Source organism: Castor canadensis, chromosome 7 (assembly GCF_047511655.1).
Source record: "Castor canadensis chromosome 7, mCasCan1.hap1v2, whole genome shotgun sequence".
In the NCBI taxonomy this organism is placed as follows: domain Eukaryota; kingdom Metazoa; phylum Chordata; class Mammalia; order Rodentia; family Castoridae; genus Castor; species Castor canadensis.
Window position 1 is genome coordinate 148593036 of NC_133392.1, and position 12957 is coordinate 148605992.

The 12957-nt window shown below is 49.4% G+C and overlaps 1 protein-coding gene across 3 annotated transcripts; it reads left to right on the forward strand.

Moving 5' to 3' along the window:
• The first annotated feature begins 7382 nt into the window (after positions 1 to 7382).
• On the forward strand, positions 7383 to 12615 carry Pla2g2e (phospholipase A2 group IIE). Of its 3 annotated transcripts, none has more exons than XM_020154948.2 (4): positions 7383 to 7562; positions 8328 to 8466; positions 8647 to 8753; positions 10466 to 12615. In XM_020154948.2, the coding sequence occupies exons 1-4, from the start codon at positions 7523 to 7525 to the stop codon at positions 10606 to 10608; spliced, it is 429 nt and encodes a 142-aa protein (XP_020010537.1). In that variant the 5' UTR covers positions 7383 to 7522; the 3' UTR covers positions 10609 to 12615. The 3 variants fall into 3 exon arrangements, with proteins under 3 accessions (XP_020010537.1, XP_073937258.1, XP_073937259.1); XM_074081157.1 differs by having other exon boundaries at positions 7435 to 7648; XM_074081158.1 differs by lacking the exon at positions 7383 to 7562 and adding an exon at positions 7729 to 8042.
• The last annotated feature ends 342 nt before the right edge of the window (positions 12616 to 12957 follow it).

Below are 12957 nucleotides of genomic sequence, written 5' to 3' on the forward strand. Positions count from 1 at the left end.
TTAAATCACATTTAGGAGATAATCTCTTGCCCCTTGAAGTTGTACATGCATCCTGAGGTATTCAGCCTGGACCACTTTGTTGTTATTGTTGTTTTGGGAGGTACTGGGGTTTGAACTCAGGACCTTACACTTGCTAGACAGGCACTATACCACTTGAGCCACACCTCAAGTGTGGCTATCTCTGGAGATAACCAGGCATGTCTGAAAGAGTGAGGCTGTGCTCTCTCCACACCAAGGCTGGGCCCAGGGATCATACTGAGTTTCCCGAAGCATGGCAGCAGGTGCTCAGCCTCACCTCCACACACTCCCCATGGACACTCCCACCTGGAATGCCTGGGTACAAGGAGGACCTGATTTCTGCCACCCTTGGGAACTGCCTGGATTAATCTGGGTCCTTTACAGTTTCAAATGACAGAATCTATGTCAAACTAGCCTAAGTCCCACAGAATTGTTGGTTCAGAGTAGAAGTCAAGCAAAGTTGGATCCAAGGATCTCCTCTCTCTCTTTCTCTCTCTATAAGTACTGCCTTTATTCTCCAGGCAGCCTCGGCTTCCATGGTGTTCATTGCTCTTCACAGTCCATGGTCCTGGAGAAAGGGGAGGCCAATACCAAATCTAACCAAAGACGCTGATTAGTCCAGCTTGGGTTGGGTGCCCATTCCTAAAAATATGCATGTGGCCAGGGGACAAGGAGGACTGTGCTTGGGCATCGTGGGTCATTCAGAGGTCCACCCTGGTGGTGGAAAGGAAGACACCACACCAGATTCCAGAATCACATAGAATAGGGGAGGGATGGCTTTTCAAACTAAAAAGTGACTATTACCAACAAAATGAAGAGAAGGTGTTGATGCAAATTTCTCCCAGTATACCAGACACACTCACACTCACAATCACACACACATACTTGCTAAGAATGCCTCCATACTGGGTATCCAACCTCCCCACCCCCAACCATACCACCACCACTACACTTCTCACAAAACAAAAAAAAATCAGAAGGATTTTCTCTAAAGAATTTCAACAAACTAGGACTAGTTAGGGCAGCTAATGTGGAGTTTAATAATCAAGACAAAACATCCCTCCACGCCAGCATGCATGTCCATCTGCCATAAAGTAGGACCCACCAGGTGACAACCCCTCCCCACCAACACATGGAGATAGATGTTGTCGAAGAAACATGGGAATTTCCCAGAGCTAAAATTAAGTTCTCAGATTAAAGGATCTCACAGTGTCTAGCAAAACAAATGGAGAAAGGTTCATGCCTAGCCACATCGTGATAAAACTTTAAAATGGGATAAAGATGAAGAAAGGATCTTAAATGTTTCCAGAGATAGAGGGGAAAACATGCTTATCTACAAAGAAACAAGAATCAGAGTGGCCTCGGACTCTCCACCACTGTCAGAGGGTAGAAGACAACTGAGCTGTACCTTCCAAGTCCTAGAGAAATCGCTGTTAGTCTAGAACAAGCGTCAGCAGACTGTTTCTGTAAAGGGCCTTTGTCACAACTACTCAACTTTGGCAATCTAGTATGGGGGGAAGCAGCCACAGACCATATGCAAATGAACTGCACAGCCGTGTTCCAATAAAACTTTATTTACAAAAACATGCAGCAGGCTGGACAGACTGTATTTGATTCAACATCTGGTCTAGAATTACACATCCAGTGAAAATATGATGCAACCAAGATACTTTTGGACCTAGAAGGACTGGGAAAGATGCCTCTATTTACAGAAAACTACCTAAACATGCAGTCCAACACATAAGAAGGTGAGCAATGATGAAAGCATAAAGTCCAAAAAAGCATTAGCGCTAATCCACAGAGATAACTTTTTAAAAAATATCCCAGGATGAATGGTAGCTGTGCCCAATGGGAATTGAATGCCAGTCTGAGTTTTCTTTTAATTTAAAGGGATATCCTGACACATTTCAGACTCCTGGACCCTAAGGAGCACCATTCAAGTTGAGATTCTATTTATTGGTATAACTAGTCTCCAAATCAAGCAAGACTTCAATGGGTCACCTGCACACTTAGTTCTGGTGGCCCCATGTGAACTAGTCTGGGCCAAGATCTAACTGCCACATCCACAATGACTACACTTATTTTGCTCTTGGTGACTGCTTCCTCCTGACTGTGTCACCTGGGCATCCCTCAACCCCACTGAAAGAATATCAGATTTCAGCTCCTCCCACCATTGTCCCCAGTGAAGAAAGAGAAGCCCAGGCAGGCACTGGTGGTACACACCTGTAATCCCAGCATACTCAGAAAGCAAAGATGGGGGATCACAGCTCAAGACCAGCTCAGGAAAAAGCATGAGACTCTTCTGAAAAACATACAAAAGGCAAAAGGGCTGGGGTCATGGCTTGAGTGCTTGCATAGCAAGTGTGAGGCCCTGAGTTCATTTCTCAGTACCACAAAAAAGGTAATTCTTTTAAATGACTCATATAAACAGAGACATTTTAATTCTGCAGAATATTGAAAAACAAGAGGAAAGAAAGAGAATCTTAGAATAAGCTTTTTTAATTATAATGAATGTTCCCACACGGATCTAGCTCTCAAAGTGAGAAAATCTGGGACCTCTTGGGGGAAAACAGCAGGTGAGTGAGCAACAGGGTGCACATCTAGGAGACATGTCTCCTAGATGTGGTTTTGTTCCTCCCTCACATTAAGACAACGGCACCTGGCTTTCCATGTCACGTGAAGTGGACCAGCGTTTCAATTCACCAGCTTAGACAACATCAACTCACCAGAGCTGCCCACATCACACACACTTGCATGAATTTTATTCATGGTGGGGAACCCTCAAAATTTATTCCCCAACTTCTCCCCAGATTTCTGATAATATAAATCAGCAAATTCCTTCCATTTTGGGGGGGATAACATGAAATTCTAAGCTTGGGCTCACTGTTAATTTAAATATGCATTTTTCATCAAATACTCAAGGGCCTATTTGGTGCCAAGCACCTGGGCACTGGGGACAGAGGAAGGAACAAGACAAGGTCCCTTCCCTCAAGGGATTCACTTTCTACTAGGGGGGAACAGAAGAAATAAACACAGGTTAAGTATAATATGAGAGGCGGTGTAGGGATGAGAAGTGTCTCCCTCTCCAACTGACCTGATGTCAAAGCAACCAGCCACCACGGGGCCTCACCAGGTCCCCCACGCTTTGCCCTTGGCAGGCAGGTGGCTGTTGAGCAACTGTGGGTACCATGGACAGCTAGTGTGCCAATCACATTGCCTATGTCCACTAACCTAGCCCAGATTCCCTGGTTCTCCCAGGGCCTCCTGTCTGCAACCCTCATCCTGGTACCACTTCCCATCTCAACTACAGTTCTTTGGTGGTACACTTCAGCAATTTATTCTGGCTAAAGCCAAGAAGAAATTTAGTGAAAGGAAGCTAGATGACTCCTTAAATTGAAGGAGGACCTGACCTACAGGGACTTGGGAAGGACAAGACCCAGGAAGTCTCAGCAGCAAGACCTCAGGAACAGTCTCTTTAGGAGGGCAAGGAGAGAATGGCTCGCACCTCCTGCCTCAAGCTCTGAGGAAAACAGAGTCCCAGGAGAGAGTCTGATTGGCTGGCTTAAGTCACGTGCCTGAGTTTTGGGGGTGGAGACTCATTGTGATTGGCAGTTCAGCTCATAAAGAGAAGGTTGGGAGAAAGGTTTTTCCCCAAAGGAAGAGTAGGGTGTTGATACCAAAGGAAGAGACAGGGAAGCTGAGCAGAGAGAAGCAAAGGAGCTCACAGGACTGGCCAGCTGTACTGGCTCCTACTGCATGCCCCCTGACCATCAGCTGAGTCCTGCTCATCCTTCCAGCTCCCAGCTCTGGTGACAGCTCTTCTCTGAAGCTCCTTGAAGGCCATCCAGGCAGAATTAATTGTCCTGTCCTCTGTGGCCTCCAAGGTGCCCACACCACACCTCTGATTCAGACGCACACAATTTGCTTATCTGTTCCCACTGGGATCAGCATTGGATTTTTACATCTTCTCAATCAACATGGTGTTGGAGACATAAATGTTTGCTGAACATTTGTTGAATGTGTTAGATTCTCTTCTCTCTTTGCAAGGACTTGGTAACTATTAATTTGCCCCCATTTTGAGTATCTCTGGATCACTGTGTAGCATTTGCTACTGTGCTGGCAATTCATTTCTGACTTCTGGCACCTTCTTTATCTGTGTTGGAAGATTTTCTGGGAGCATCTGAGCTGGTTTGCCTTGGTTTTCAGGTGTGCTCTTTGGTTTTGTATCATGTTCACATACACACAGGTATGTGTGTGTGTGTGTGTGTGTGTGTGTGTGTGTGTGTGTGTGTGTGTGTAAGAAAAATGATCTTTTCTATCAAAGTATTTGTTACCCTCTTAGATTACTTAAAAATTCCTCAGGTCACCATCTTAGGTGACTGGCATGGTTAAAGGGTCCTTGCTTCTTCTTCCAGATTTCTGTACAACTCCATTGCCCGCCAACTGTATTCCCTAACCCATCCCCCAAGCCTTTTAGCCAATCGGGAAAGACTGTGAACCTCTGACCTGGACAAATCCCAGGTGAGAGGCAGATACAACTGCGTCAGGGATGGAAGGAGGAGCCATGGTGGGTCATTTTGTGGTTGCGTGCTCACTTAGCAGGAGTGAGCCCATGCTTGCACCCTTTTGATCAAGAGAAGTTGCCTTGTCAAAATTTTGTCTCTTGTGTGTCTGTTTTCAGCACTGAAGGGTTATTAATTCCAACATGTGTGTGGCACTTGGGTTTGAACCCAGGGCACATGCTAAGCAAGTGATTAACCACTGGTCTATATACACTGTCTTGGTTTTCATCTTTTGCTGGCTCTTCTTCCTATGGCTGTTCTCTCTTCTCTCTCTCTCTCTCTCTCTCTCTCTCTCCCCCCCCCCTCAGGTGCTCTACTTGAATCATGCTCCCCATTTTGCTTTTGCTACTTTTTAGATAGGGTCTTCAGTTTTTTACCCATGCTGGTTTGGACCACAGTCCTACATATGCCATCCACATACTAGGTGACAAAGAGTAGTAAGTAGCAGTCATTTGTTTTGACATTTTTATCATTAGGAAGATGATGATATCAATGGTGACTTCCAAGAGGCAGATTTACACCAAGAGAAAGAAACAGTGCTGAGAGGCTGGGCTCTGCTCCTGCACCACCTCCACCCTGACCTCTGTGCCAACCACCCCACCTGTCATTCCACCCAGCACCTCCACCCTGTGTGCTATCTGTCAAGTGGACAACAATCCCATGGAAGTGCCGACAGTCCCGGCCCTACTGTGTGCTTTGAGCTCCTGGGACCACAGCTGCCTGAGGGGCAAGGGAAGCAGAGACCCAATATTTATGGGGTCCTTCCTGTGAGCACGGTTTTCCACATTTCTTTTCATTTGGCCCTGGCCTCCAGCCCTAAAAGGTCAGTCCAATTATCTCCATTTTATGGATGATGAAGCCAGCCTCAGAGAAGTGACAGGACTAGCCAAGCTCACACAGCTCCTAAGAGAGTAGCTAACAACACTAAAGACCTGGTCTTCCTCATGCATTACACTATGGTGCAAAAACTATAACACTCTTGACCTTTCCCAAATGTCTGAAACTCCTCCAAATCCAGGCCTTACCAATACTACAGAGTCAAATGTCAGTTGGGGGCAGCACCTCTGCCTGGAAGCCAGCCTGAGTTTCCCTCCAGGCTCTGGCCCAACACTGCTGGATTTTCTGCCAGAAGTACAGACCATTAGGGGCTTGCAGGGCCCATCCTGACCAAGCCAGGATTCCAAATGTGTCACGAAGGTGATTGTACTAGAAGCCTGGCTCTTCATGGGAAACACCCCTGGTGCTGTGGTAGGAACAACCAAACCTATGGTGACCCAAAGCTCATTTTTGCTTGTTTAGCAGGCAGCTCCTCAATGACTCACCGTTTGGGCCCTCATGACCCAGGCTGGGAGCTAGGGGTTGCCAGGAGGATCCCTTGTTAAAATCAAAAGGAACAGGTGAGCAAAGGGACCCCCCTCTCAGAACCTGTGACTCATGGCTGCTAGGAGACTCAGGCAGGTGGACTCACCTCTCTGGCCCCTGTCCTCCGATCCCTCTGCAGTGGGTGAATTCCCTAGGATGCAGAGACCCAGGAAGTGGAAGGGCGAGGCAGGAGGCAGGGCTATAACCCAATGCACAGCAGGATTTATAGGGCTTTACCCTCATGTTCAAACCTTTAATCCCAAATCACAGCCTAGGGAGCCCCATCACACAGTCCCCCACTCCCAACTCCAAGGACAAACCTCCCCAGGGACAGTCACCTCTGGCTGGTACAATTTGTGCAGTGATTCCTTCCTGTGAGCCCCAGCTCTGGCCAGTTCCTTGGTCCCCTGTCCCAAAAAAAAGAGGCTGACCCCAGACTCCAACTCATCACCTGAAACCTGAAGCAGAGTGTTTAAACTCAGGGCCACACCTTGACTTTTCATCATGGGCCCTGGGCACTTCTGCCTGCATGGACCTTTTGCACCATATCACAAAAACATAGTAAAAGTTAAATTTTACAACTGCATCAGTGTAAAAATAAATATAATCCATTAAAGGATTAAACTCATTCTTTTTCTGATTTTCTAAGAAATTAAAGCATTGTGGAGTGCTCCCCAAAGTCTCATGCATGCTAGGCAATGTACCTCCTTTGCCTGGTGGGTAAGTTGGCCCCGGGTGAGTTTTGTGGACTTCCTGACCCAAATTTTGGCTCACGTTTACTTAGGTATAAGTGACATGGGATGGTCATAGCACACACACTGTGGGGTTATTGAAGGTTCGTTATGATCCCGCTTGTCAGGGGCTCGGTGGTGCTGGGTACATGTTCAGGGAGGGCTGGCTTGGTCGCATTTGAGTTTCCCATTCTCCCATGAGGGAGGCGAGGGAAGGTCCTGCTTAAGGCTACATAAGTGGTGGAACCAGGACACCCCAGCCACAGACCCAGCAGCTTCCAGGTTCTGAATGTTGATGGAAGTGGCCGGTCAAGTTATCCCAGTCACAGGTCAAGAGCAAGCAGAACAGGGAGGGGCATCTTACCTCCAGCTCTGTCCACACAAAGACAGACTTGTCACCTGTCACTGTGAGAACTTAGGTTTCTCTGCCTCTCAGGGTCTCAGTCACTGAATGAATAAAATAGGAAGGAGGGAATAAGATACCAAAAAGGAAAACAGGGCCTAGCCACTGGCACCCAGCTAGGTCCGGGGGAGCTAGGACAGTAATTCTGGAAAAGGTAGGTGATGAGAAGGGCAGGAAATGGGAGAAGGCCACAAGATGGCCCCCATGCCCACTCCTACACTGCCTGAAGCAGAGCCCATGGGACCCAGCTGGCCCCTCCTCCGCAGGGACTTAGCCAGTGTCAGACCTGGAAGAATCATTGCATCACTGGGCTCTCAAGGGTTAATGATGGGGAGTGGACAGGATCTGTGTATTTAACTAATTGGGAGGTGCTCTGAGATCAGAGGTCCCTGCTCATTTCCTCCCACTTCAGCAGGCTCCTCTGCCCCCTGCTCACCTCCCCCAAGATGCAACCTTCCCTGGTCCTGACCTTCCTTTGCCTCCTGGGTAAGTGACCTTCCTCCTTCCCCCATCCCATCTGGCAACTCCAAGCTCCCTGGATGCCCTCTGGGCCTGGCTCTGCAAAGGGCATGGTGAGTGCCAAATGCTGAAGGCCACCCCTCTTCCTACCACCCACCACGGTGATCCTGAAGCCAGCGGTGGCTAGAGGAGAGTGCAGTCTGAGAAAGGGTGGGGGTCATGGGACTGGGGCTGGTAGGGAACCCAGCAGCACACACAGGTGTGCTGCTTCCCACTTGGCTTCCATTTTTACCCCAACCTGCCTATATGGGCACTGCCCCTTGGCTGAGTCAGGAGGATCTGAAGCAATTCAGGGAGCCTTTGAGGTGGTCAGGAAACATGGCCAGTGGTGTCTGATGAGACTTGGAGGGACAGGGTGCTCCTGGGGAAGACAGGGGCTAAACCTGGAGAGGTCATGAGGATTCTTTCGGAGAGATTTGAAGAGCCACTAGGGAGCCCCTAGAAGGGGTGAGTGAGTGATACTCTGGGAGACAGTGGAGGGGAGTGGTGACATGGGGGTGGGCTCAGATGATAGGGGTGGGGTCTAGGGGATTAAAGTCCAAAGGATGCCATTGTAGGTATTATTACTTACTATTGTTGCTGTGTTGATAGCCAGGTGATTCAGGAAGGGAGCTTAACTGGATGATTGGAGAGATGTCAAGAATCAGAATAAGGGGACTTGAGGGGTGGTGCCGTGGGTGCAATACCCTCTGGCTCTGAGGGTCTGGTGGCTTCTGCTCTCCATCTCCACAGTGGCCCTGGCTGGCGGGAACCTGGTGCAATTTGGGGTAATGATCGAGAGGATGACAGGGAAGTCAGCACTACAGTACAATGACTACGGCTGCTACTGTGGTGTTGGCGGGTCCCACTGGCCGGTAGACCAGACCGACTGGTGAGGAGCCTGGGAGGGGGTCCCTCTGGGAAAAGGAGGACCTGGGGGAGTATTCTGGGAGGGGGAGGATTTGGAGGCACCTGGAGCGCAGGCACTGACTTCTCTCCTTTGAGCACCAGGCAGCCCCTGGTCCAGCTTAGTCTGGCTCGCAGTCCTTCCAGGTTGACCGTGACCCCACAGGTGCTGCCATGCCCATGACTGCTGCTATGGGCGCCTGGAGAAGTTGGGCTGTGAGCCCAAGCTGGAAAAGTATCTCTTCTCTGTTGGCAGGCACAGCATCTTCTGTGGTAGGTAGACAGCCCCAGGGTGTCTGGGATGTGGGCAGGGCAGGTGGCAGCTTAGGACAGGATCACAGTATCACAAAAAGACAATACAAAAGACAGGAACCCTCTGCTCATGGTGACCTTGGGCCCTGCAAGGGTCAGATCCTGAGCTGGAGCACAAGGCCTTCACATTGTCAGATAAGAGTGGAAAGGCGTATCATCTGTCTAGATGCTCACTGGATCAGAAAACCCCAAGGCCCACTCGGTGCAGCACTCAGCCTGCCTCAGCCCCTGGTGCCTCCTCCCTACTCAAGGCTCTGGGGGAGGGGGCAGAGGGGCCAAGTTGAGCCACACCCAGAGGACCTGGACTTACCCCTTCCCAGAGTGAGGTCACTACAATGGAGCCAGTGGGAGCTTTGACTTGGGATAACAGACCCCATTCCCAAAGGCTGATTCCCCCTAGTAGGGCTGTCAGGCTACATTTTCTCCACCTTGCCATGTTCAATGCCCATGTGGGCCAATTAGCTTCCCTCTGGTCCCCAGATGCCTCAGCTGGGGGGACTGCGGGGGGGGGGCGGGGAAGAGAGAGAGAATGCAAATCAGAGGACTAAGCCATCTCCCCACTGTAGGCGGAAGGAAGGTGTACAAAGAAGAACCTGAACAGAGGAGCAGACACAGCTCACATCTCAAAAGTCTGGCCTAGGTGGAGGGGGCAGAGCCAGGCCCAGGCCCACCAAGGCAGAGCTGGCTCAGTGTCTTGCTCCTGCAGGGGTCCACTCAGCAGGGCAGCTTTATTAGGCAGTGAGCTCCCCATCGCTAGGGGTTCACACAAGATTGGAACAGTCTGCTGTCAGGATGGCAATGAGATGATGAGTGAGGCAAGGTGTCCAGTGGGTGGAACATAGGCTCTTGTCAGAGCTTCACTTTCTACTTATCAGGGGACTTTGGCCAGGTGACAAAGCCTCTGCTATCTGTCTATTAAACAAAGATAATCACACCCACTTCCCCAGCTCAGGCTAGCTCTTGGCAAGACTCCCAAACAGGCTATCACACATCAAGCCTTGTCCACTTTGAGTCCTATTGAAATAAGTGTAGGCAGAGTCCTGGCAGGAAACCAGACCCTTCTGAACAGGGAGATGTATTCATGGGGACAAAAAGGAGCCAGAGCTCCTCTGGGCAAGTAGTTATAGTAGAGAGGCTTCCAGGCACCTGGTGCCAGCAGCATTGATGCCAGCCAGCTCTGGGCAGGTCAGGTCAGGTCAGTCTGATTCCCAGGCTTTGTGGGCTCTGTCCACTCTGAACAGGCCCCAGTTTAGACAAATGCCATTGGGGGCAGGCACAGGTCATGTGGAGTTGACTGTGGCATTTCATAGTTTCCCGCTTGGTGGCCCAGTGTACTGACACATAGGGGAAGGAGTTGTCTAGAAATGTCCCTGTCGGGACAAGTCAGAGACATTGAGCCCCAGTTCTCCCCGAGGTAGGGGAATGCTAAAGGCTGAGCGGGCTTGGGGGAGGAAGGAGGGATAGCAACGGCAAACTTCTGGCCTTCTCAGCATCCTGGACCCCAGCGGGCCCTCCCTTGACTCTTATCTGTCCCTGAAACATCCCTACAAACACGGGCTCCCATCAGAACAGGACTGAGACTGGGGTTGTGAACATGGACCTAAGAGCAGTCAGGAGCTGAGTGGTCATACTGAGCCTGCATCCACGGTGCTCACTTGCTTTGTCCCATCCAGCCGGCAGGACCGCTTGCCAGCGGCAGACCTGCGAGTGTGACAAGAGGGCTGCACTTTGCTTTCGTCGCAACCTGGGCACCTACAGCCGCAAGTATGCCCATTACCCCAACAAGCTGTGCACAGGACCCACCCCAGCCTGCTGAGTTCTACTCACCCCCTTGACAATCTGGGAAAGCCAGGCCTGGGGAACCTTGGAACCCAAGCAAGCCCATCCTTCTCTTCAGTGTTCCAAGGCCCTGGCCACCTGGGCCATACCTTTCCCCGGAGACCCCAGGGGACCCCTAGTACCCATCAGACTCACTAACCCACACCTGGGATCGCAGTTCCCCTTCTAATAAGTGAGTATTGTTTCCCTATAAATCTAATACTCTTTGATGCTCAGCTCTGTCCTCCTAGGATTTAATTAGTCACAGTTTCATTCATTCACTCTTATTTTGAGCACCTACCATGCTCTGGCACAGTGCTGAGTACTGTGCCACATGGGGACAGATATGACACAGTGGCCCCAGCTGGCAACGCCAACACTAAATTCTTTCAGTTTTCCACAACAGTAAGTTCCCCTAATCCTCTTTTTGAAAGTTCTACAGTCTTATCCAGGGCAATCTCTGGAAGGAATATTTCTGGCCAGATAGCTTAATGTGAGAAGAATGAAAAATACCAGCCTAAAAATATTGTCCCCGCTGTCATCAGGCCTCAAAACGCCTCTGGTGGCAATGACAGTTTTAGAGAAAAAAGTAGTTGTAAATCTATCTTATCCAACCTCCATTTTTGTTGACAGATAGGAATCTAGGGACCAGAGAGGGGTTGTTTTACCCAAGGGGTGCCCTCACTCCAGGCTTTCATCTTGCTTCAAGAAGTTGGCCTCAGCCATGTTTTCACCCCATTCTGGTGTGACCATGTTGACTAGACCCAATAGGTGTCACCTTGGAAAGACCAGATGTCCAGGGCAGGTCAGCTGTCAGCCCACTCAGCTGGACAGAGTAAGAAGAGGAGAAAAGAACTCAACATTATGGGACCATCAGAGGAATCCCTGACAAGGCCTTCAGCCTACTCTGGAATCAATGTCCTCCAGCAGATTTTACTCCTAACTATAGCTATAGCTCCACCAGCAATAATATGTGGATGGAATCCTACGGTTTCGGCAAGAGCCTATTCAATGACACAGTTGCACAGGGCAAATCTCAGGGGAAGTTCGGTAAACATTCAGTCCCTTCCTTCCTCTCATGGTGTGTGTACAAGTCAGGACTTTGAAGAGCATGAAGAAATCAAACGGATGCATTATTGTGAACTTGAAAAGCTGAAGAGCTGTGCTTGCAAAAGAGAAGTGGGGGTCAGGTGTGCTTTACTGTTGACTGACTCCAATCACTGGAAGATCGTATCTTAAAAGCAAAAATAGTTTGTGTGGGGATGAGCTTGCTTTTCGTTTGTCAGGAAAAGTGGTCCTGAGGCGCCCTCTGGTGTCCTTTTATTCCAGACTAAGGAAGGAAGCATTTGGTTTATGCCTTATTTTGTCCCTTCATTGGGTGGGCAAAGTACACGTCCCTAGTCACATTTCTGGCTCACGTTTTCAGTAATAAGCGTGCTGCTAAGCGCCCAGAAGAGAAGGCCTTGCAGTCTTCGTCTCAGGACGATGGTGCCCCTGCAGGAAGGGGAAGTCAGGAAAGAGGAGCTAAAGTGGTGATCTGGGTGGGATGGAGAGGTTATCTTTGGGCATGATGGATTTAAGGTGCAGTGGGATGAGTACCTAGCGGCCTTACAGTTGTGAAACTGAAACTTAGGAGCAAGACCATGGTGCAGCCAGTTGTGACCCATCTCCTCAGAGCATGAGTAAGCCTTGTGGCCACACATGTGGTCATATCCTTTAGTTTCCCAGGGTCTCAATAAATATTCAATGAGTGAAGCAAGGAATCTGTCTCAGTTCCCTTTGTGTGTGTGTCTATAGTACAAACACTGGATTTCCAGATGTAGACTTGTGAATAGGACTGAAAAAGGAAAGGAGACCCTTGAACCTGAAGTCATAGGCTCCAGGTACAGACCTTGTTGTGCTTAGCAGCACTGGTGTGTCGTAGGGCCTCGCTGCACAGTGGGGTCCGTCGGCAGCAGCGGCAGTGCACTTTGCAATGTCACCTCTGGAGAACTGAATGGTTTATTAAAGTTCATTCTTTCTATAAGTGTTTTTTGTTTGTTTTTACAAACTGTGATTTTGGCCTTTTACTGAATTTGAAGATAGAGAAAATTAGATATGGTCAACCGCAGACACACACCAATTACTTGTAACGGTAAATTCTATGCCAAAGCTAAGAAGTCTCAGAACCAAAGGTTTTCAGGCCCTCCGCTCTCCATCGAGTCTCTCTTGTCCACTGGTACCTTGATTTCCTCCAGTGGCCTCCCATTGTCCACCAGCCCCTGGCTGGTACCATGTTTCCTGAGTCTTTTTTTCTGAGGGCACATCTATTTATCTATGCCCTCACTACTCCTAGGACATAGCCACT